We start from the raw sequence: 25,454 nt of genomic DNA on the forward strand, positions 1-25,454 counted from the left end.
CTGGAACTTACTCTGTAGACCAGGCTGCCTCACCCCCCCCCCCCCGGGATTCAAGGTATGGGCTACCACGACCCCAGCTTGTCTGGTTTTTAGACATGGTCTCTCAACGTATCACAGGGTGGCCTTGTATTCTAAGCAGTACTCCGTCCTGCCCCTCTGCCTCCCCCCATCCCGATTTCTGGAATTACAGGCATGTGCCACAAACACAATACCTCTTTGCATCCTTTCCAAACAGGGTCTGGGTCTCAAAGTACCTCAGGCAGACCTGGTACCTACTACTACTACGTCCTCAAAGATAACCTTAAACTTTGGGCCCTCCTGCCTCCACTTCTGGGACTTCAGCAAGCATAGGCCTGCTTTTCCACAGTCTAATCCCTTCTGAAGGTCTGTCTGCTTGAGTAGGCAGCAGCAGGTCCTACTGGAGGGACAGGCACATGCTAGTGAGGTCACATACTCCAGGCACCTGGGTGTGGCCTCAGGTGAGAGGGACCCTGGCGCAGGACCGTGAGCAAGTTCAGGGTTCCCCAGCAACTCCTGATGGCCCTTTATTCAGAGTCCAAGCTCCCAGGTCTCATTCTTGAGTTTACGGGCGTCCCCTCCTAGTAGGTGAGAGTTTGGGCCAGAGAGGGGCTTAATCTCCGGCTGCAGGTCTCCTTCGGAGAGGACGCATTCCTGAGATAGGTGGAAAAGTTTCTGGACCACGTCACTCTTCTGCGATGTTTTCTCTCTCTGCCTCTGCAGGTGAACATGCCCAAAGAGAGCATTCTTCGCACCCCACACAGCGAGAAGCCGGTGAGAAGTCAGAGAACCTTAGCGCCGGGTATCAACTCGCTGGCTCATGCTGCCCCCTAGCGGCTCTACGCCACATCGGCCTTGACGGTTGCAGACTACTGGCTGGTTTCCCAGGGCCCCTATGTGGGGAACGTGTGTCCCTTGCAGGAGCCCTGATGCACGTCACGATCTTATCTTTATCCCCTTAATTCACATATATTTTGTTTTGGTGCTGGGGATAGAAGCCAGTGTCTCAAGTGCTAAATGTACTCAAATCACTGGGCTACACCCCCACCTGCCATATATTTGAGCCTCATGTAGCTCTGGGATTGATTCCTAGAAACACAATCCCGGAGTACAGGAAGTGGAGACAAAGGTTATAAAGTCAAGGCAATCCTGGACTATATAGGTAGTTCAAGGCCAGCCTGGGATCCCCAAGACCCTATCTCACTCAAACAAAACCCCAAATAACAACGACCAACTCCCCCCACCCCAGAGAAAAACAAGAAGCAAGCAAGGAAAATACGTTTAATTTCTCTATGTGCACCTCAGAAGTTAAAAGCACAAAAGTGATTTTTTTTTCTACTTTACATATTATCTCTATTAGATGTGTGTGCATGTGTGCACAGATGTATATCTTGGTATCCATGTGTAAACCAGAGGGCAACTCACAGGAATTGGTTCTCTCCCTCCGCGTGGGTCCCAGAGCTAGAACTCCGGTCATCAGACTTGGAGGCAAGGGCCTCTACCAGAGGAGTCATCTTGCCAGCCCTAAAGTGAATTTCTTTAAAAGGAAGAATGTTCTAGGTGTGGCCTCGCAGAGTCAGTGGCTATAGGCAGCCAAGTTGTAAAGCTGAAGTGGGGGCTGAGAGATACAAATGGGAGACCAGAGATGTGACATTTCCTGGCCTCATTTCAGGGTGTGTGTGTGTGTGTGTGTGTGTGTGTGTGTGTGTGACTTGTAGAGGCCTCAGCCTCAGTGAAGTCTGAAGTCTGGAGGGAGGAAACTCAGCCTCAAATTTGCTCCCTAGCAAATCAAAGGCACTTAATCCAGTTTGAGACACTCACAAAAGCTCACAGCAGGGTCTGGAAGCAGGTGGAGGCTGCTCACCATCCTTCCTCTCATCCTGAGCCCAGCTCCAAGTCAGCAGGAGTCCCAGAGGCAGGAGGGCGGCACCTCTACCTCACATTCCTATGTATTTATGGCTTGTTTGTTTGTTTATTTCTGAGACGGAGCTTCTGAGACAGAGCCTCAGAATGCTGCCTAGACAGATGGATCTGGAATTCTACGAAGACCAAACAGGTCTCAAGTTTCTGTCAATTTCCCAAGCACTGGGACCACAGGTGTGCACCACCAAACCCCGGTCAGTTCTTTTGTTTGGCTTGCTTTTGTTTTTAAAGACTGTAGCTCTGGCTGCCTTCAGATGCATAGATAAATGTGCCTCTGCCTCCTAAGTACTGGGATTAAAGGTATGTGCCATTAGACCTGGCTAAAGATTTTTTGTTTAATGTGTGTGTGTGTGTGTGTGTGTGTGTGTGTGCCTGAGTGTATGTACACCACGTGCATTCAGGTTCTAAGGAGTCCAGTAGAGGGCGCCAGATCTCCTGGAACTGGAGTTACAGGACCTGTAGTTAAGAGCCTCCAAGGGGATGCTGGGAAAGGGGACTCTGGTCCTCTGTAAGAGGAGCAAGCCCTCTTAATCACTGAGCCATCTGGTCAGCCCCCAAACCAAGGGAAGATATTTACTGATTTTTAACCCACCAAAAAAGAAAAGAAAAGAAAATATAATTTAAACAGAACCCACTCCGTAGATCAGACTAGCCTGGAACACAGAAATCCAGTTGCCTCTGCCTCTCGAGTGCTAGGATTAAAGGTGTGCGCTACCATGGCCAGCACAAATTTATAAACTTTCCAAAAGCACTTTTTAAAGTGGCTGGGCGGGCGCCCGTCACACAACTCAGCTCTACACTCTAAGCTGAGGTCTCAGCACCTTCTGCTAGGCAGCTAAGCATCATGGTCCAAGACATAGGCAACATCCTGGGACTTGTCTGCACAAACATATCAGGGCCAGCACTGGGGATGGACCAGGGTCCCACTCTGGTGGTGAGGGTCCTCCTGGTCAGTGGAGGGAGAGAGGAGTTGGCAGTCTGGAGGGTGCTGTGTACCTGGAGGCCATACCGAAGTGTCTCAGGCTCACGCATTCAGACACTATGGGCTGAGCAGTATGCTAGTGGCCAGTGAGGCTCAACAGGAAAGTATGTAAGAAAGGTCGGGAAGGGAAACCAAGTCAGGGAAGGGCCGGCCATTGGGACTCTTCAGCAGCACCCAGCGGCACTCCGCTTCATGTGACAGGGCTTGCAGAAGAGGTGGTCATTGAGCGGGTAGCAGCCTTGGTCGGTAGGTTCCACAGAGAGAAGAACACTGCAGTCCTGGGGGTACAGAAACATGTGGGTGTCTCCAGGTCTGGATCCCGCCAGTACCAAGCTTTCCCAGGGGGGCTACAGCTTCTCTTCCTCTTCAATTACAGCTGAAGCTGGCTTTAAACTACGTAGCCAAGGATGACTTTGAACTCCTGATGCTACCACCAGCTCGGCTTTGTTTTGAGACTCCCTCTGTGTATTCTGGGCAAACTCAGTCTATCCCGGGTTGGCTGAACTCTGATTTTCCCACTTCAGGCTCCCAGCACTAGGGTGACAGGTATATGCCACCAGGCCAGCCTCAGGGTTTTGTTTTCAACTTCTTTTTTTTTTTTTTTTTAAATATGGAACGCTTCACGAATTTGCGTGTCATCCTTGCGCAGGGGCCATGCTAATCTTCTCTGTATCGTTCCAATTTTAGTATATGTGCTGCCGAAGCGAGCACTTGTTTTCAACTTCTACGGAGACAATAAACCATCTCCCAAGACTGTTGTGATTTAATAAGGTAAGGTGTATTTTCTTGGGAAAATTGGAACCCAGCTCTGTTCTGCTATAATTTGAGGTTTACGACTGTGGGGGGTGTTTGTTTGTTTCTAAGGGTCAGTTTAAGACAGGGTTAAATGCAGCCCCTACTGAAATGCAACTTCCTGGGATTCAAATCCTGACTTACCAGGCAGCCTCAGTCAATGTTACCTTGGGCAGAAAGTGGGGGTTACTTGCTTAGTCAGGCTTTTACGAAGGCCTGGTACCAGAGGACTCTATCGGGGTTCTGGGGGTGCTGTTAACAGCACTTAATCTTCCTCATTGCTCCTGTTTCAAGATACATTATCATCTGGATAGACCTTGAACTCTAACTGACAAAGTCAGAGACCAGGGAAAGGAACCAACCTCTCTCCCAAGGTCCTCCCGACTCTGCATTATCTTTTCAAACAAACACAAGTGAATAAATGTTTAGAATTACTCACTGGCTGGCCGAGAGGCCCTGCCCTGGGACTTTCCATGCAGGTGACACACAGAAAAACTACCACCCGTGGCAGTGGTGGGGAGGAAGTGGGAGGGGGAATTCTGGGAGCCCCACCGCTGGACCGAGGATAACACCTGCAGGGTCCAGGCAGGAGGAAAGAATCCAGTCCCAAGATTAAGAACTTCAAAATGGCTGGGTGCTGGTGGCAGTGCACACCTTTAACCCCAGAACCCAGGAGGCAGAAAGAGGCAGGCAGATCTCTGTGAGCTCAAGGCCAGCCTGGTCTATATATAGCATGAGTTCCAGGACAGCCAAGGTTACACAGAGGAACTCCGACTTGAAAAATAAAAAGCTGTAGTCACGGCCACCCTGTTCTGATCACAGGCCCCTGTGTGAGCGCTGTCTGACATTTCCTGTACTAGTTCTAAGCAGCCTCCCATCCCGGCCCAGCCAGTTCCTTCCCACAGCCCAAAGTGCTTACCAGACCCTCCCCTTCCTCTTCTTACCATCATCTCCCACCCCTTAGGCCTTCTGCACCCCCCACACAACTAGAACCTTCCATTTTCTGAGTCTGTTCTAAGGGCGGGTCACCTCCAACTTCCTCTGTCTCCCCTCTCCCTCCCTCCCTGCCTTGTGTGTACATGTGTGTTCATGCGTGCCTGTGTGTGCACACAGCCCGAGAACTGCCTGGAACTTCATCAAGTGGGGTGAGCTGGCCAGCCAAAGCTCCAGAGAGCAGCCAGTCCCCTCAGGATCACAGGTATGTGCCTAGCTTTTAGATGGGCTCTGGGGATTCGAACTTGGGTCTTTATACTTACAGTGACTGTTGTTGTGGTTGTTGTTTTGGTCTTTCCTCTTACTAGACTTTTTCCCTCTCTGTGCAATTGGTAAACTTATCAATGGGGTCCCATGGAAGAAGAAGGGACCTTCCTCTCCTCTTTCCCTCAGGAAGGGTGTCACTGTGTGTTCTAGGCTGCCCTTACACTCCAGTCCTCCTATGAGCGTCCCCATAGCTGGGATTACAGTCATAGACCCCACTCCCTGCTGTAAGAATTGTTTTTGTACACTGTGTTTTCTACTTCCCGTTCCCTCCAAAGCCCACTTACTTAAAATGTCTTATTATTCATTTATTCACTTGCGGGCCCGATTGTGCTACAGCAGTGTGAGTAGATGCCAGAGAACACCCTGCAGAAGTTGGTTCTGTCCTTCTTTTTAAAGATTATATTTTGTGTATGAGTGCTCTATCTGCATATGCACCTGTGTGCCAGAAGAGGGCACCAGATCCCATGACAGATGGCTGTGACCCACCCCGTGGTTGCTTGGAATTGAACTCAGGACCTCTGGAAGAGCAGCCAGAGCTCTAACCACTGAGCCGTCTCTCCAGCCCCAAACTTGGTTCTTTTATCCTACCTTGTGGGTCCCGGGGATTGAATTTAGGTAGTCAGGCTTGGTGGAAAGCCCCTTTGCCCACTAAGCCATCTCACCGGCCCCTAAAGCCCACTCATACCTGTTTATTCTGGCACTCACAAAGGGTTGAGCCTACCCAGCATCCCTTTCTCTCTGAATGTAGGGGCTGTCAATCCTAACACATCAGCTCCCAGCCCTGTGATAGGCTCAGAAGAGCCCTGTGTTAGCTTCAGCTGCCGACTTGAGACAGCTCAGAGTTATCTGTGGGAGTCTCAACTGGGGGACTGCTCAGATCAGATCAGCCCATGGCATGTCTGTGGGGACGTTCTCTTGATTGCTAATTGATGTAAGAGAGCTCAGCTCACCGCAGACAGTGGCATCCTGAGGCAGGGGATTTCCCCCCCCCCCCCCCCCCCGGGCTGTCTAAGAAATCTCCCTGAACAGAACAGATGCCTGAGAAAGAGGGTTTGGAGCCAGTAGGCAGCATTCTTTCATGGTTTCTGCTCCAGGTTCCTGCATTGATTTCCCTTAACGACAGATCTTTCCCTCAACCAATCTGTTATTGATTATGACCCATGCCAGGTCAACCAGGAACCTTCTTGGGACAGTATGCCCCTCCCACAATGGGGCTTACTTTTGGTGTTCCTAAAGATGTAAACCTGAGCCATCTGTGCCCGTGTGCTGTGCCAGATTCAGAAAAGAAATTAAAGGCAGGACCAGGAGGTAGAGTGATAGCCCAGGGCTATCATTTGCTAACGATGCTGTCACCACCCGCCATTCTGGAACACAGTCTCTTTCCACAGGAAGCGATGTGAGGGCACAATGAACTCTGATATACAGCCAAGTGTGGTTGGTTTGTTTCTGTTTTCTGAGACAGGGTTGATTTCTCTGTGTAGCCCTGGCTGTCCTGGAGCTCTCTCTGTAGACCAGGCTGGCCCCGAAATCAGAGATCCATTTGCCTCTCTATCTCTGGAGGACTGGGATTAAAGGCGTGCGCCATCATGGCCCCGCTGGCCACATGTTTTTTTATCTCCATCTTTCCCTCTGCCGAGGGCAGTGAACTGAACAGGGCTGTCCTTGGCCACTGCCCTCTAACCACCTCAGCTCCACTCACCTCACAACGGTAACAGTTTTCGTGGAAATTCCTTCCCATGCACTCAATTTTGAAGGCGTCCTTCCCGTCTCGGGGGATGATGGGATTCTCACAGATGCTGCACACAGGGGCGAATTTCCTAGAGGAGGGGGAGCACACACCCAGGAAAGTCAGCTAGCTACTCAGGCTAACAAAGAAATCATCTGGCTGAGCACCGCCCCGGAGTGCTTCCAACCTTGAGGTTGCTAGGCGACCGCATCTGGGGCAACCAATGATGTCCACCCTTCCCGGAAGACATTTTAAAAGTTTTAAAACGTTTAGCGTATTTACTTAGTTGTCTTTGGAAGTCTAAGGACAACATGAAGGAGTCAGTAAGCTCCTTCCACCTTATGGGTCCCAGGGATCGAACTGGGAGGGGATCCGGCTTGGTGGCAAAGCATCTTTATCCGCTGAGCCATCTTGGCAGCCCTGTTTGTGTATGTTTTGTTTACTTTATTCTGTGGCAGAAACTGTAGCAATGGCTAGCCTGTTATTCAGAGCAGGCTGGCTTGGAATTCACAGGGATTGGCCTGCCTCTGCCTTCCGAGAGCTGCTGTTCGCTTATCTTTCCAGACAGGACTTTATAGTCTAGGTTGACCAGAGGGAAACAAGACAAACATGAGTAGTCTCCCGTGTGTGTGTGTGTGTGTGTGTGTGTGTGTGTAGGGGAGGGGACATGGCCAAGGCCCCAAATCAAGTCCTCTTATATTCAGACAGGACTTTATAGTCTAGGTTGACCAGAGGGAAACAAGACAAACATGAGTAGTCTCCCGTGTGTGTGTGTGTGTGTGTGTGTGTGTGTGTGTGTGTGTGTGTAGGGGAGGGGACATGGCCAAGGCCCCAAATCAAGTCCTCTTATATTCCTATAAATCTTATTTTTTCCAAGTTTTTATTTATTTTTTAAATATTTACTTATTTATTCTATATACACTGTAGCTGTCTTCAGACACACCAGAAGAAGGCATCGGATCTCATTACAGGTGGTTGTGAGCCACCATGTGGTTGCTGGGATTTGAACTCAGGGCCTCTGGAAGAGCAGTCAGTGCTCTTAACCTCTGAGCCATCTCTCCAGCCTTATTTATTTTTTAAAATTTCACCTACACTGGTGTTTTTGCCTGCATGTGTCTGTGTGAGGGTTTCAGATCATCTGGAACTGGAGTTACAGACAGTTGTGAGCTGTCAGGTGGGTGCTGGGATTGAATCCCGGTCTTCTGGTTAACAGCCAGTGCTCTTAACCCCTGAGCCATCTTCTCTCCAGGGCCTGTAATTTTTCTTGAGTCAGGGTCTCATATAGCCCAGGCTAGCCTTGAACTTGATAGGGTAGCTAAGGATGACTTAAGCGTCTGATCCTCTGGAATGCTGGGGTTATGGGTGTGTTTCACCTCAGCATAACGGTGCTGGGAAATCAAACCCAGAACATGTTAGGCAGGCCCTCTACCAACTGAGCTGCTTCCCGGCTCCTGAATCAAATCCTTAAATGAAAGCTTCAATCCACCCAGAAAGTGTGTGCCTCAGTTTCTCCTTCTGCTAAAACGCACTCTTTCATTGTACTCCCTAACGATGAAAAGTCTGAGGATGGGCTGGAGAGACGGCTCAGTGGCTAAGAGCACTGACTGCTCTTCCAGAGGTCCTGAGTTCAAATCCCAGCAACCATGTGGTGGCTCACAACCATCTGTAATGAGATCTGATGCCCTCTTCTGGTGTGTCTGAAGACAGCTACAGTGTACTTATATATAATAAATAAATCTTCTTAAAAATGTCTGAAGATTAGGTGCGTGGCATTCCTCAAGAGCCAGGGCTGTTACAGAAAGAAAGAAAGAAGGAAAGAAAGAAAGAAGGAAAAGAGAAAGAAAATTATGTCTGAGGATTCCACATGAGGAGTGTGTCGGGACTCAGTGCCTCCAGCAGATGCCCTGTGAACTAGGTGGGGACGCTAACCGGCTTCTGTCAGCAAAGGAGCTGTAGAAAGCTGACCTGACCCTGCCACCCCGCCAGAGCCCGGCCCTGCCTTCCCCGTTCCCGAAGCCCCGCCCAGTGTCCGTCCTACCTGTAGAAGTCAGCCAAGCAGTACACCTGGTTCTGGTTGTCCAGAGCGAAGCTCTCGTCGCTGATGCACCGGGCACAGGTCACACAAGTGAAGCAGGGTGGGTGGAAGGCCTTGCCCAGGGCCCGGATCACGTGATCTTGAACAATCTCTCCACACTTACCGCACTTCTCCAGAGTTTCCTGGGCAGAAAACCACGTGCCTGAGCCATGAGGAGTCGCCAGCCCTCCCTTCTTTCTCTATTACTTCAGTACTAGGGACTGAAATCGAGGCCTTTTGTGTGCCAGGTAAGCACCCCTGCCACTGAAGTGTGTGCTCAGCCTGGGGACTATTAACAAAAATTTCACACACACACACACACTCACACACACACACACACACATTCACACTTTTGGCGGGCTGGTTTTGAGACAGTTACGTCATGTAGCCCAGGTTAGACTATGTAGTTAAGTATGACTTTGAACTCCTGAATCTCCAGCCTCCACCCACAAACCCACAAGTATTTAGATTTCAGGCACAGGTTACCATATATCATTCCCTTCCTCTTAACAAATCCTTGCATGTTCAACACCACTTCTGATGAATGATATCTAAAAATAAATTTTATTTTTTTGAGGCAGAATCTGCCTCTATAACCCAGGATCCTTGAACTCTCATCCTCCTGCCTCAGCTTTCTGAATGCTGAGAATACATGGACACCATCATAGCTGACTCATTACTCAAAAGTAGGGAAGAGAAGGTCAGGAGTTCAACATCACCCTTCTGTGTCAATCTTAATATCCCCAAAAGAGGCCTGGCGAGGTGGCACATGCCTTTAATCCCAGCACCCGGGAGGCAGAGGCAGGCGAATCTGTGAGTTCAAGGCCAGCCTGGTCTACAAAGAGAGTTCCAGGACAGCCAGGGCTAAACAGAGAAACCTTAAAAAGCCAAGAACTGAGCTGGAGGGATGGCTCAGTGGCTAAGAGACTGCTCTTCCAAAGGTCCTAAGTTCAAATCCCAGCAACCACATGGTGGCTCACAACCATCTGTAATGGGATCTGATGCCCTCTTCTGGTGTGTCTGAAGATGGCTACAGTGCGCTTATATATAATAAATAAATAAATCTTTTTTAAAAAAAGTCAAGCAAAGAAAACTAAGTCTCTTCTAGAGCTGGAGGACTGAGAAGGGGGTCTCTTGATTTGAGCAGTCAAGGAAATTGATTTTTGAACTGATAGCCCCAAAACTATGCGAAAGAAATGTTGATTGTTTGAAGCCACTGAATGCTCTCCGTCAGCCCATGAGGCCTGGGCTCCAGGGGGCGCTGTTGGGAGGCGAGGGAGCCATGGGAGGCGGGACCTAATGGCGGTCCCTGTTACCAGTATGGAACTGTCCCTTTCTCTTTGTTATTTGCTGGCCATGAGGGAGCCAGTTTGTCCTCCCAGAAGCCCACGCTGTGACGCACTGCCTCACCACAGGCTCAAATTGGCAAGGGCATCTTACTACGACCTGGAACCTCTCAACCAAAAACATCCTTTTGTCATCGCTGTTGCCGTGGAAGCGGACGCGTGCATTATAGCAGCCGCAGGAACCTAATCCTGCTTGGTTGAGTTTTCTCCTTTCCGAGTCTCGGCGTCCTGGGCTGTGAAATGGGTTCGTGGTGTCTAACCTCTTAGGAGGTCCATCAGGGATCCGATGCTACACGATCAGTGGGTGCAACCTAGGAGCTACATGCAGGGGAGTACCTGGTAGCAGGGTTCGCACAGGGGGCGCCCATCCTTCTGGTAGAATCTCTGCCCAGCCAGCTGGCGGCGGCAGGTGCGGCAGGTGAAACACTGGGCGTGGTACTGCCTCTTCATGGCCTCAACAGCCAGCTCTCGAGGGGACACGGGCTTGTGACAGAAACCACAGACATCTGGGGTAGGGGAGACACGGGCTGTCAGCAGGAAGGCAGTACCCACTCACCACCCAGAATAGGAAGCCCCAGTGTGTCCAGGGCCTAGCCTCAGAGGCTTCATCCACTGATAAATGAAGAAGAGGGTTTATTTATTACAACCGGTCTCAGGAAGGAGAGTGAACAGCGTTTGGGAAGCTAAAGTCAAGGACAGCATTGGGCCGAGTGCCAGGACACACACCTTTTTTGTTATTTTCAGAGCCGGGTCTCACGATGTAGCCTTGGGTGTCCTGGAATTCACTAGTTAGACCAGGCTGGCCTCCAACTTAGAGATAATTTGCCACTATGCACAGCTGGTGATATACATGTATTATCCCAGGCTAGCCTGGTCTACAGAACAAGGGGGAGGGTGTGAGGATTGCAGGGGGGAGGGGCGGGGAGAGAAACAGAGAGAGACAGAGAAGAGAAAAGAAAGCAGAGTTGGCCTTGAGCTTATCAGGAAGGGTACAGGGGGACCGTGGTGATATCAATACTCTGATGAACCTGATCTGTCAAGATCTTTATGCACAAACTGCAAAAAAAAATCAAAGAGTCACAAAATGCAAGGAGAGGAGCTGAAGAAATGGCTCATCCACTTAAGAACACAAACTGCTTCACAGAGGACCTGAGTTCAATTCCTACTGCCCACATTAGTCAGCTCACAACTTCCGGTAAGTCCAGGCATCCTCGTCTGGTCTCTGAGGAGAGTACATCCATGTGCACACACCCACTCAGACACACACATATACACATAATTCAAAATAATAAATAGTTGGGCTTAGTCGGGCAATGGTCACACACACCTTTACTCTCAACATCTGGGAGGCAGAGGCAGACAGATCTCTGAGTTCAAGGCCAGCCTTGGTCTACAAGGTGAGTTCCAGGATAGCCAGGGCTACACAAGAAACCCTGTCTAAAAACTAAAACCAAAACGACAAAAATTGCTCTGGAGACCAGGATGGTCTCAAAACTGGAGATCCTGCCTGTGTCTCTTTGAGTGCTAAGATGAAAGGTACACACCACCATATCTGGCTAAAACAGACTTTAAAAAAAAAACAAAACATCAACAACAAAAACCCTAAGAAATTTTGATGCTGGGTGTGGTGGCTCAGACCTGTATCCTAGCACTCTGAAGGCTGATTCAGAAGGACAGAGTGCCAAGCTAGCCTGGGCTACTCTGTAAGAATGTACCCTATTATCATCATCATCATCATTATTATTATTAAATGTATATAAGTAATGTATATGAGTACACACACTATCACTGTCTTTAGACACACCAGAAGAAGGCATCAGATCTCATTATAGATGGCTGTGAGCCACCATGTGGTTGCTGGGATTTGAACTCAGGGCCTCCTGAGTGCTCTTAACTGCTGGGCCGTCTCTCCAGCCGGGGGAATGTGTTTTCATTTTGACTTCAGGTGTCCTTCGACTGACCACAGCAGCTGACTATGATTCGCCTTGAGCTCTAGCAGATGTGTGATTTGGCCAGCTGCAGATAGTATCTATGCAGGGGACTGTTCAGGGGGACTATAAATGCTAGGGCCCCACAAAAGCAAAACAAAACAGAGACAAGCAGACAAAAAAACAAGAAGCAACTGGAGATCCTGACGGTGAAGGTCAACTTGCCCCAAGGAACTCAGAGTCACTAATCAGTGGAAAGTAATCTAACAATAATGTCACCCCTTTCTCACCCTTGACTTTATTCGGAGATCTCTTTCCTTTCTCCTCCACCCAGCATTAGGGGGTTGAAAGGGTGGAGAAAGGGGCGGGGGGGGGGGGGGAGAAAGAGGAAGCCACAAAGTAGCCAAAAGATACCTACAATCCACTTAAGTCAAAGAGATAAGCAAACAAACTTAGAACATTCGCCCTCCGTCTCCCTAGCGGCCCAGGAAGGAGGGATTGACTGTGTCTTCAATGCCTGGGGCAGGGCTCTGAGTAAGCGTTTTGTGGCTAAATTAAACAAGGCACATAGTGCTATAGAACCTTCTAGAAAATAGCTGGAACCTGCTGTTGGATGCACGTAGGCTGGGGTGACTAAGGAAGGTGATTTGACAGAAATGCAACACTAAAAATAAAAACCAGCCTTTTTGTAGGTTACTTCCTCTTCTAGGAATTTACCCCCAGAAAACCCGACACACAGTAAAATAACCCGGTAAGGTGACTCATAGCTCAGTGCATTTACAGTAAGCAACCATCTACAAATCCAGGAGAAGGCTGTGTAATCCATCACACCAGTTCCTGCTGGGGACTGCCACACAGCCTTAAGGGGGGGGGAGCGAAGTGAGAGGAGGTATGGGGGGCTAGGAGCCGCTGCATATTCTGATGGGAAACCGGCTCAGAGACGCCTGAAAAAACCAGCAATGAAGAACAGCCTCAAAGTTCAAAAGGCAAAATTAGAAACTGTTTTTATTTGTGTGTGTGTCAGGGTTCAGGGTGGTCTGGAGGAAGAAACAAGATCTCACTGTGTAACCCCTAGCTGGCACGGAACTTGCTGTGTAGACCAGTCTGGCCTTGAACTCACAAATGCTGGGACTAAAGGCGTGTGACACCACATGGCACATGTGCTTGGTTGGCTTTTGTTTTTTTTTTAGAGATTATTTATTATATACAAGTACACTGTAGCTGTCTTTAGAAACACCAGAAGAGGGCATCAGATCTCGTTACAGATGGTTGTGAGCCGCCGTGTGGTTGCTGGGATTTGAACTCAGAACCTCTGGAAGAGCAGTCAGTGCTCTTAACCGCTGAGCCATCTCTTCATCCCGGACTTGTTTTTTTGTTTGTTTGTTTGTTTGGTTTTTTTTTTTTTTGAGACGACATAATTTGTAGCCTAGGTTAGCCCCCAACTTACTACGTAGCTGAAGATGACCTAGAACTTCTAATCCTCCTGCATCATACACCCTGGTACTAAATAAACAAATAAGAAAATAACTTTTAGGGATGGAGAGATGTTGTGTGTGTGTGTGTGTGTGTGTGTGTGTTGTGTGTACGCCTTGAGTGGAGATCAGGGGAAGAAGGTCTGAGAGTCTGGTCCACCACACGGGACTTACAGACAGAAGTGAAGTTACTAACTAGTCTTGGTGACAAGTGCCTTTACCCTCTGAGCCTTCTTGTTACATCCCCTACTCCCCACCAACAAATAAAGAATTAAAGAAAACAAAAACAAGGCACACACAGTTGTTCATATCTGTAATCTCAGCACTGAGGCTGAGGCAGTGGAATTACTTCAACTTTGAAGCCGGCTTGTCTTCATAGTGAGCTCCAAGTGCCGGCTATAGAGTGAGGTCCTGACTCAGAAAAAGAATCTTTTTGTTGTTGATGATGTTTCAAGACAAGGTAACCCTGGCTGTCCAGGAACTCTCTATGAAGACCAGTCTGGCCTTCAACTCACAGAGATCTGCCTGCCTCTGCCTCACAAGTGCTGGGCAGGAGCAGGGGTAGAAAAATATATTTTTTAAAGGACCATGTTTGCAATCTTGACAGTCGGGAGGCTGAGGCAGGAGGATTTCAAGTTGAAGTCTAGATTTGGCTACAATGAGATCACAGGCAGACATGGGTTAGGGATGTTCGTCCAGGACTACAGAGTGAAAGAAAGAAAGAAAGAAAGAAAGAAAGAAAGAAAGAAAGGAAGGAAGGAAGGAAGGAAGGAAGGAAGGAAGAAAGAAAGAAAGGAAGGAAGAAAGGAAGAAAGAAAGAAAGAAAGGAAGAAAGGAAGAAAGAAAGAAAGAAAGGAAGAAAGGAAGGAAGAAAGGAAGGAAGGAAGAAAGGAAGGAAGAAAGAAAGGAAGGAAGGAAGGAAGAAAGAAAGAAAGAAAGGAAGGAAGGAAGGAAGAAAGAAAAAGAAAGACAGAAAGGAAGGAAGGAAAAAAGAAAGGAAGGAAGGAAGGAAGGAAGAAAGGAAGGAAGGAAAAACGAAAGGAAGAAAGAAAGGAAGAAAGAAAGAAAGAAAGGAAGAAAGAAAAAAGGAAGGAAGAAAGGAAAGAAGGAAAAACGGAAGGAAGAAAGAAAGAAAGGAAGGAAGGAAGAAAGGAAGAAAGAAAGGAAGGAAGGAAGAAAGGAAGGAAGAAAGAAAGGAAGGAAGAAAGAAAGGAAGGAAGAAACAAAAAAACAAAAAAAGAAACAAAGGTTAGGGATGTAGTTCGGCTGTGGATGAAACGCTGGCTTCTCTGCAGCACTGTGAACCAGTGGCACACACCTGTAACCCTAGCACTCAAGGGGTGAGGCAGGTGGAGAAAGAGATCATCCTTGGCTACATATCGAATTCAAGGCTAGCCTGGACTATGTGAGACCCTGTCTCAAAATCATCATCACCAATGAAACCGAAAGCAAGCACATGTCTGTGATGGAGATTCAGTGGCCACACACAGTAAGACAGTCCCTGTCATGTGAGCAGGTGGGATCCTGCTCTCCCACACTTCTGGTGAGAGAGCCCATTCTTACCCCCAGGAGACCCAGAGAATAAGCACACAGCCATACCTGTGGATGCTTCTCTCTCTGGAAGAGTGACAGGCTCTTCTGGAGGAGGGGGAAGTTCCTCTTCCGAGGGTCTGACATGACCAGGCTGAGGCTGGACAGAGGATCCCTTTGATGGAACCTGGTGGGGGTGACGGGTACATATTGAAGAGATAGAAGAGAGGTCGGCTGGACCCCACTAGATCCTTCCTGCTTCTAAGGACATTCTTGCTATGAGGTGTCCCAGTCACCAACAACGGCTGGAGGTGACAGATACCTTGACCCAGCACACCACCCACGTTGACAACCCCCTTTATGAAAGGCAGGATTGATTGGCTTCTTATGCAGTATGGAGATTTGGGTCAGAACCAGGACACGTCCTGGAGCAGAGGGTAACATAGGAACAAAGGGGCTGGTGGACATGTCTCACCAGGGACCCTGAAAATTTTAAATAGTTTCTACCAGCTTTGGGACTCAGAAGGGCTTTGAAGACTGCCTTCAAGCGGGAGGAACCAAAGCACCTCACCTTAGTAATGCTGGGAAGGCACTTCCCTCCCCATGGGCTGAGGAGGCTTGGGGACACTTATAGTTTACCTGTAGCAGGGGAGGAGGTGGGGGTGGGGGCAGGTGCAGTTGCTCCAAGTCAGAAATGAGTGATGTGCCCGGCAAGATGGGAGGTTCCTCTTCTGGGAGAGGCAGGTAGGCAGAAGGGGGTGGTGGAGGAGGCGGGAGGTCTAGGTCCTCATCATTCAGGGAAGGAGGTGGGGGAGAGCATCCTACAGTGGGAAAAGAGATGGGTTGCCCAGAGTCCCACAAGGCGCAAGGCAGATCTACTCACCCAGAAGGCCAAGCAGCAGGGGGTCAAAGTTCAGGTTTGGCTCCAGTCCACTCTGAACTGCTGTCCCTGATTTGCTGTGGGTCCTTAGGCGAGAGTGTCAACTCTTTGACTCTTAAATTGTTTCTTTGAAAAGTGAGCCTCAGGCCCTTGTCAGGGTCTTGTCAGGGGAACAGACAGATGATGATTTGCCTACACTGAGCATTCCACCCAAGGCCAGAGCTCAGACATGATGGGCACCTTCAGGATGGTAGACTGTAGCCAAGGCTGAGAAAACAGCCATGGGCTGGGCTGATGGCACCCTCCTCCCTTTTGGGGGGAGAGGGGAACGGAATCTCTTTACAAAGCATTGCCTGTCCTGGAACTCACTCTATAGACAGGAAGGCCTCAAATTCACAGAGACCCACCTGCCTCTGCCTCCTAGGTGCAGGGATTACAGTGGGACCCTGCCATCCCCAGCTCCCTGATGGGGGCCTTATACACCGCTGGTGGGATGTGAACTACACCGCTGGTGGGATGTGAACTAGGTTAGCCACTATGGAAGTCATCCTGGAGTTTCTCAAAACCCTAACAGTGGGGGCTGGAGATGGCTCATCCGTTAAGAGCATTTGCTGTTCTTTTTTTTTTTTTTTTTTTAAGCTGGTGAGTTCTGAAGATGCCTTATTTAGAAAAAGGCCAACACTGACTCAAAGATTTTAATTTTTAAAAATGGTACCCTAATTAGACATATCTAGTTCTGTATACTAAAAGTATTTACACATGGAATACAAAATAAATACACAGTAGCTAAAAGAGATAGTTATCCACCAATTCATTTTGCACTCCCTCTGCTCATCTTCTGCTGCAGTTTCCGGTGCCTTCTGTAAATCCTTCTCTTTCTTGCTGCCAGGTCTACTTTTGGCTCTGGTTTCACCCACTGTATTTCTATTGGTTTCGCCTCTGCTGGTGTAAGAAACATGTCTGCAGTGGGATCATGGGAAAGAATAGTCTTTGATTCTTTCTTCCTCAATTTTTGAACATCTTGACTTGCTGTCTCTCTCTCTATACTTTGCAGCGTGAGGGACCTTATGACACGCCGATGCATGTTTGGAGACTGGTAATGAGGATTTTCATATAAGGTTGGTCCTCCAAAGCTTCCCTGAAAAATCTTTATGAGATTTAAGACAAAGCGAGGTCCTGTTTCCACTAGAGCAGCGTCTTCTATAATCTGAAAGTTCCGAAACCATATCCTGTCACTTGCTGTTCTTATAAATTACTCAGGTTGGGTTCCTAACATCCGCATGGCGACTCACAAGTGTCTGTAATTCCAGAGGATCCAATGCCCAATTCTGGCTTCCAGAGCTTTTAGGCATACGTACAGGCAAAGCACACATATGCATGAATAAAAATAAACATGTCTTTAAAACAAACCAAGAGCTATATGTAGTGTTACACACTTTTGATTCTGACACCCAGAGGCAGAAGCAGATGGATCTCTGTGAGTTCAAGACCTTCCTGGTTTCAGAAAAAGTTTTAGGACAGCCAGGGGGTTGTAAATAGATACTGTCTCAAAAACAAACTAAACTAAACTAAAATATAAACAAACCAAAACACACACACACACACACACACACACACAGACACACACACAGACACACACGCAAGATAAAAATCAACTAAAAACAACAACAAAGGGGCTGGACAGATGGCTCAGCGGTTAAGAGCACTGACTGTTCTTCCAGAGGTCCTGAGTTCAATTCCCAGCAACCACATGGTGGCTCACAACCATCTGTAATGGGACCTGATGCCCTCTTCTGGTGTGTCTGAAGACAGGGACAGTGTACTCACATACATAAAATAAATACATCTTAAAAACAACAACAATAAAACCCTAACAACTGGGCCAGTAATATGGCTCAATGGGTAAAGGTGCTTGCTACCAAATCTGAGTTCCATCCCTGGAACCCCTGTGGTAAAAAAAAGACTCTTGTGATGTGCATACAGTCCCAGGGCATGTGTCCCTGACCCTTATCCTATGTACACATGATAAATAACTTCAAATACAAGGAAAAACAATAGGTCTTCCATGTGACCCAGCTATGCCATTCCTGGAACTTTGTCCAAAGGCCTCCAGAGACATTTGCACCTCAGTGTTCGGGGTTGGCCCAACTGCAGAACCTAGGTGTCCAAGGCAGCCTATGAATAAAGAATTGTGGATTTTTTCCCCCTGCAAAATAATTTTCAGCCCAAAATTCATCCTACGAGAAAGACCCCCAGGAAAAGAACAAACAAGCAAATATTCCACAAAACTACACATGTGTAATCCTAACACTTGGAAGCTGAGGCAGGGGAAGGCAGCATGGGCAACATGACCCTGCCTATGATCCCAGCATCTGAGTTGGTGAGACAGAAGAGTCAAGAAAGGAAGGAATATGTTAAAACTTGTAGGTTGATGTCAAGGTGATACATGCTTAGAGAGTAAAGAGTGGGGCGGGGACAAAGGTTTTGGAAGGCGGGGGAGAGGAAGAAGGAAGAGAATCAAGTTGGAGATGGCAGAGGAGGGTGGCTCATGTCAAGGTGAACTAGATGGGTTTTATCTTCTCTAGGTGGGCGGTTTATATCTTTATTAACTGGCAGTGAATTTGTTGTTTGGATGTAGTGTGGGTTGAGAATTTAACATATAAATCTGATTGATAAATTGATTGTTGAGTCATGATTTTACCGGGCTGTGGGGGATATGAGCTAAGATCTCGTCTGGTAGAGAAGCAGCTGGGGTGAGTGGTTCTGGCTAAGTGGCCCGCTGCAACCAGCGGATGCACGTGGAGTGACACGCTGAAACTGGTAGCTGCAGGTCAATTATTTACCGCAACAAAAACTTATGATCATTGAAACTGATTCTGGAGAGGTGAGGCTTTCCCTACTCCCATGTAAGTGGGGGTTCCTTTTTGTGAGTGTGTATGTGTGTGTGTGTGTGTGTGTGTGTGTGTGGTAGTGTGGGCCCCCAAGAGCTGATTGTGAGGAGGCCAAGACAGGAAGGTGAGGCCCTGGTTATTGAGCTCAGGCTTCTGTGTTCCTGAGGGATAGGGGAGGGGGAGGGGCAGGGCTGGCCATCACGGCCATAGATATCTCCTTCCACTGTTCAGGGACCTCTGTCACTACCAAGTTCACTTCTGTGACCCTGCAGCCAGGAGGGCTCCAGCTCCCTTCCAGGAGGTGACAAGGTAGGGGTGGGGCCAAGGCACGAGGTGTTTCAGGAAGGAACACCAATGGATTCTGTCCACAGTCAGGTACAGGACAAGCATTGCTGATAGTGGCCCAGTGAGGCAGTCATGGGTCTTTAATCCCAGAGCGCGGGATGCAGAGCAGGTGGCTCTCAGTGAATTCCAGGCCAGCTTGGTCTATATATTATGAAACAGACAAACAAACAAACGAGGAAGAGGAGGAGGGGGAAGTGGGGAGGGGAGGGAAGAGGATGGGAGACTTAGTGGGTAAAGGGACTGGCCTGACAACCTGATCAACTTGAATTTGATCCTTAGGACCCAAAGGATGGACGAGGAGAACAGGCTCCTCTAATTTGCCCTCTGACCTGTGGTATGTGTGTATCTACATGCACACCACGAATACACATAAACAAAGGGGGGGGCGTTATGGCCGTGGAAGGATGAAGGCAAAGCATAGAAAGTTCTAGATTTCCCAGAGTCAGAAGACCTGGGTTCTAGGTCTTTCTTCACTCTCTGGCATCAGGTTTCCTAGCCCACCCCAGGGCTGAGGGGACCTTACAGATGGATGTGTGCTCTAGACTAAACTAAATCGCAGAATCATGGGGGTCTGGGGGAGGCGCTTGTACACACACAGCCAGCTTCTGGTAATTTCCCCACTGCTGGTCAGGCCGGAAGTCTCGCCTGTCCGAAGAGCATTAACAGGGAGCAAGGAATCCGTCTCCCCTTCTCTGACTGGTTCCCACCATGTTGCCCAGGCTAGCCCGTCTCCCCTTCTCTGACTGGTTCTCACCATGTTACCCAGGCTAGCCCGTCTCCCCTTCTCTGACTGGTTCCCACCACGTTGCCCAGGCTAGCCTGTCTCCCCTTCTCTGACTGGTTCCCACCATGTTGCCCAGGCTAGCCTGGAGTTCCCGCTTCTCCATCCGAAGCCTCCTGAGTGCTGGGAAAATAGGTCTCTACCACCACACCCAGCAGAAGAGCCTCCTACTGCAGTTGACAACAGTCAACTGGATGTTTCAAAATAGCAAAAAGGATTATGAATGTTACCACCACAAAGAAATAAGCATCTGGAGCAATGATATGCCAGTTACCCTGACCGGGATACGCCATGCTGCCCACAAGCCATAAAAGATACTGTGATGATTTATATACGCTGGGCCAGGGAGTGGCACTATTAGGAGGTGTGGCCTTGTTGGAGTAAGTGTGTCACTGTGGGGGTGGGCTTAAGACCCTCCTCCTAGCTGCCTGGAAGTCAGTAATCTGCTAGCAGCCTTTAGATAAAGATGTAGAACTCTCAGCTCCTCCTACACCATGCCTGCCTGGATGCTGCCATGTTCTTGCCTTGATGATAATGAACTGAACCTCTGAACCTGTAAGCCAGCCCCAATTAAATGTCTTTTATGGGCTGGAAAGATGGCTCAGAGGTTAAGAGCACTGACCGCTCTTCCAGAGGTCCTGGGTTCAATTCCCAGCAACCACATGGTGGTCCACAACCATCTGTAATGGGATCTGATGTCCTCTTCTGGTGAGTCTGAAGACAGCGACAGTGTACTCACATATATGAAATAAACAAATCTTTAAAAAAATAAAAGTTTTTTTTATAAGACTTGCCTTGGTCATGGTGTCTGTTCACAGCAGTAAAACCCTAACTAAGATACACATAAACATGTACAATTACTGTGGGTCGATAAAAATGTATTTTGCGGAGCTAGTAAGATGGCTCAGTGGGTAGAGGGGCTTGCTGCCAAGTTTGAGGGCCTGAGTTCCATTCTTAGTGGAAAGAACTGACTCCTATAAGCTGTCCTTAGACCTCCACATACAAATGCTATGGCACACATACAATAAATGTAATCAGAAATTAATTTAAAAAAATGCGGCTGGAGGACTGGAGAGAAGACTCAGCAGTTAAGAATCATATACTGCTCTTATAGAAGACCCCAGTTCAATTCCCAGCACCATGTCAGGCAGCTCACAACCACTGTAGCCCAGCTCCAGGAGATCCTGCGCCCTCTTCTGGCCCCTGGCGGTACTGCACTCACACTTGCACAAAACCACATAGAGATATAAACCACATGCAAAGGTACACATATATAATAAAAATAAAAACAAATCTGGGGCTGGTGGGGTGGCCCAATGGTTAAAATGCACTGGCTAATCTTCCAGAGGACTGGGGTTCAATTCCCAGGATCCACATGGTAGCTCAGAACTGTCTATAACTCCAGGGCATCCACTACCCTTTTTCTGACACAGGCAAACATACAGGCAAACCCTTCCATACACATAAGATAAATACATTTTTAAAATTATTTTTTTAAACGAGGGCTGGGGAGGTGGCTCAGTGGTTAGCGAGTACCACCATTGCAGAGGACCCAAACTCAGTTTCCCAGCACCCCAGTTAAGAGGCTCACAAAGAGCTGTAACTCCAGGTCCAGAGAAGCCCACCTCTGCCCCTCCCCCACCCCCACGAGCGCCTGCACTCATGTGAGCACACGTACAGGACACATATCTATAAGTCAAAATAAAATAAATATAAAAGCAAACAGATGCTTTGGAAGAGAAATTGGTTTTGTGTGCTTTTTCGGTTTTGAGGTCTGGCGATGAAAGCGAGGGCTTCCGGCTGGCCGGGCCAGGGGTGCAGCCGAGCTACAGTAAACACCAGCCTGAGATACGGCTGAGGAGGGGCATTGAAGCTCAGCAACCTTGGACTCCACCCAGAGACTGGAAAAGGATGAGGAGAGAGAAAGAAAAGTCAATTAAAAGATGCTGGGCGGAGGTGACCTTTAACCCCAGCACTCAGGAGCCCGAGGCAAGCAGAGCTCGTAAGTTTGAGGGGACCCTGGTCTACAGAGTTCCCAGGACAGCCAGATAAATATTAACAAAGATTCGCAAAGTGTAATTACTACCCAGAAGGGGAGGAAAAATGCAAATTAAAATCTCAACTGCAGCGCTGAGGTGGGGTCCAGCTGTGCTGGAACAAGCCCAGAGGTGACGATGGTGTGATGGAAGGTGGGAGTGTGGGAACCTGGGAGCCTCGCTCTGGGAGACTCATGAGTCAGGGGCCTTTCCCTGCTGTCTCACTCCTGGGAGCGGGAGCTGAGGAGAGACAGCAAGAATGCAAGCTAAGCAGGGAGAGGAGGGGGCTCAGTGGATACTTGCCCCCAAACCTGACAGCCAGAGTTCGATCCCCGGGACCCGCACAGTGGAAGCTTTCTTATCTCTTTTCCGGTTTTGGTTGGGCTGCCCTCTCACCCATAAGTGTGATGGTTTGGATGAAAATGGCTCCCATAGGCTTGTAGGGATCAGCACTATTAAGAGGCGTGGCCTTGCTGGAGGAAGTGAGTCACTGGGGGAGGGCTTTGAGGTTTCCAAAGCTCATGTCTTCCAGCTGCCTGCTGATCCCCTTGTAGAGGCTCGGCTTCTTCCCCAGCACCAAGTCTGCCTGTTCACCACCCGGCTTCCTGCCATGACAGTAATGGACTGAACCTCTGAGACTGTAAGCCAACCTCAGTTAAATGTTTTCCTTTATGAGAGTTGCTGGGTCTGTGGAGTTTTCTCACAGCAATAGAAACCCTTACTAATATGCCACACACACACACATACACACACACACACACACACAAATAAATTTAATTTAATTAAAAATCAGTACCAGAGCTAATGAGATGGCCCAGTGGGGAAAGACATTTTCTACCAAGTCTGGCGACCGGAGTTCAATCCCCAGACCCCACATGGGGACTAGAAGGAGAGGTAACACGGACAAGCTGTGACACTGATTTCCTTGCACACGCATGTACGCCTGCACACAGCAAGAAAGAAATCGCACGGCAGGCCAGCAGCAACGTCCACTGAGTAAGATGTTTTCCTGACCCTTCGAGCCTCGGCCTTTGCACCTGTTTCCACGTCCTCATAGAGCTGGGGCCACAGAGGAGCCACCTCAAGGAGCTGCAAAAACAGTCACTTCTCTACCTTGATGGCAACAGGCTCCATTGTGATACTTGTTTTTTTGACATTTGATGTGTTTTTGTCAAGTCTTACTTACTTAGTGTGTGTGCGCAGGCATATCTGTGTATATGTTTATCAGTGTGCTTGTCTGTGTGTGTGTGTGTGTGTGCATAGGTGTATCCATGTGCATGTGTGTATACGTGTGAATGTGCATGTGGATCTGTGTGCATGTGTCTCCATGTATATATGTGTATATCTCTGTGCGTATCCACTGTACATGTATGTTTGTGAACATGGGTGTATTTGTGTGCATGTGTATTTCCGTGTGTGTATATGCATGTCCATGTGTATGTATAAATTCTGTGTGTGTGTGTGTGCCTGTGTGCACATGTGATTATCTGTGTACTTGTGTGTATCTGTGTGTATCCATGTACATGTATATGTCTGTGTACACAGGTGTATCCGTGTGCATATTTCCGTGTGTGTATGCACATCCATGCACATGTATATATCTGTGTGTGTGTGTGTGTGTGTGTGTGTGTGTGTGTGGTCAGAGGACAACTTGCAGGAGTTGATCTGTCTTTCCACCTTTAGGTAGGTTCTGGGAATTGAACTTAGGTCCTCACACTTGCCCAGTGAGCATTTTTACAGGCTGAGCCATCTTGCTGGTCCTGTATTAATGCTCTTAATCTTTACCATCATACGCTGGAGTTTTCCTGTGATATTTTGTAGGGGTCTCTACTGCTAAGAAGCCGAGGCACAGGGAGGCTGTGGGACCTACAACATCCCAGAGCTGAGAGAGAGAAGAATCAGAACTCAGGCAGAGGCAGGGAGTTCCAGAGTCGGCCTGGCACAGAAGGCACTGGATGAAAGAGTAGTCCCTAGCCCACCCTTTCTTCCCTGCCTTGGTGCTAGCTCTGTCATTGTCCCCTTAGGGACACTCTCTTACCTCCATTGGAGAGCTTGGGTGACACTTCAGGGAGAGAGGCAGTGGTCCTGCCAGAGGGCGTCCAGGTCTTGGGGCTCCTGCCCACTGCAGCCCCAGGTGTCTTTGTGGGAAGGGTCTCCCAGGGCCGAGCACGTCGGGCCTCACAAGCTGCCTGGCCCACTTCCTCAGTCACTGCTACGTCTCGGCGTGGGGGCGCCAGGGTGATGAAGACAGAGGAGGCTACCCTCTTCTCGGGCTTGGAGGCCATGATCGGCTCCTGCTGGGACTGGGAAGAGAGGGGTTCAGTTTATCACAGGGTACTCCACTGGCCACCCAAGAGTTTGCCCAGAGCCTCCCTTCTCCCACAAGACAACCTCACTGTACTGGTGGGCTCAGTCTAAACACCGGGCCCCACCAGAGAAGGGACTGGGGCAGGAGAATGCTGTTGTCTGGACCAGCCTGGGTTGCAGCAAGCAGGGAAGGAAAGAGGAGGAAGTAGGAGGGGCAGAGGATGGCCTTCAGATAGGCCAGGTGGCCAGGTCACAGGGGCCCACAGACACCAAAGGCCCCTCCCAGTAGCCAATGCTCCAGAGCAAAGGACAGCCAGCCCTACAGGATTCAGATCTATTTTCTCTGAATACTTCCTTGACAGCCCAACCCAGGCAGGTGACAGGCAGAGGCCCTCACACCCGCCCACGGCCCTTCCTTCACCTGATTCCTACTGGAAGACAAGGTCCAAAGTTCAGGCCAGCTCCCCTGGAAGAAAACGAGATCGTAAGAGTAGCTAGTGAGAAAAGACAGGATGTGTCCTGAGCTCCCAGTGACACATCATCTTATTTCGTAAGTCCCTTGACCTTGACCGCTCTGTTCTCTTCAGCCCACTTCATTCAACCCCAACTGTCACATCCTTGATATTCGTGTGTGTGTGTGTGTGTGTGTGTGTGTGTGTGTGTGTGTGTGTGTGTGTATGTGTGTGTGTGTAATGGCCTGTGGGTATCTGGAAGGTCTCCTATCCTACCTTCCAACCCTCATCTTCCCAGAGCATAAATCTGATTGTTTCTCCCCTGCTTAAAAATGTTTTAAGGCTGGGTGGTGGTGGTGCACCCTTTAATCCCAGCAGAGGCAGGCAGATTTAAGTTCAAGGCTAGGCTACTCTACAGAGGAAATTCCAAGACAGCCAGGGCTAACCAAAGAAACCCTGTCTCAAACACACACACAAATAAATAATAAAAGTTATTTAAGGCTCCCTATAACTTCAGAGGAATAAACTCTACACTTCTGTGGCCTCATCCTCTCTTGACCCTGCCCATCTCTAGGATTTGGGGATGGGACTCAGGGTCTTGCACGCATGAGCTACAGAATGCTCTACCACAGAGCCACACCCCCAGACTTTTAACCATCTTAACCCTTTCTTTCCCTCCTTTCTCTGTTGGAGGATGTTCCTACAGGGTTA

At 48.8% G+C, this 25,454-nt stretch overlaps 1 protein-coding gene across 1 annotated transcript; it reads right to left on the reverse strand.

The window, feature by feature from the left end:
* Nucleotides 1-1,303: 1,303 nt before the first annotated feature.
* On the reverse strand, nt 1,304-24,754 carry FBLIM1 (filamin binding LIM protein 1). The gene is made up of 8 exons (XM_080921952.1): nt 24,713-24,754; nt 24,023-24,287; nt 15,691-15,872; nt 15,121-15,238; nt 10,458-10,627; nt 8,740-8,918; nt 6,675-6,792; nt 1,304-3,201 (listed from the first exon to the last, which is right to left on the reverse strand). The coding sequence occupies exons 2-8, from the start codon at nt 24,267-24,269 to the stop codon at nt 3,088-3,090; spliced, it is 1,128 nt and encodes a 375-aa protein (XP_080778078.1). The 5' UTR covers nt 24,270-24,287; nt 24,713-24,754; the 3' UTR covers nt 1,304-3,087.
* Between the last annotated feature and the right edge of the window lie 700 nt (nt 24,755-25,454).

This window comes from Micromys minutus (assembly GCF_963924665.1).
Source record: "Micromys minutus genome assembly, chromosome: 9".
Taxonomy (NCBI): Eukaryota; Metazoa; Chordata; class Mammalia; order Rodentia; family Muridae; genus Micromys; species Micromys minutus.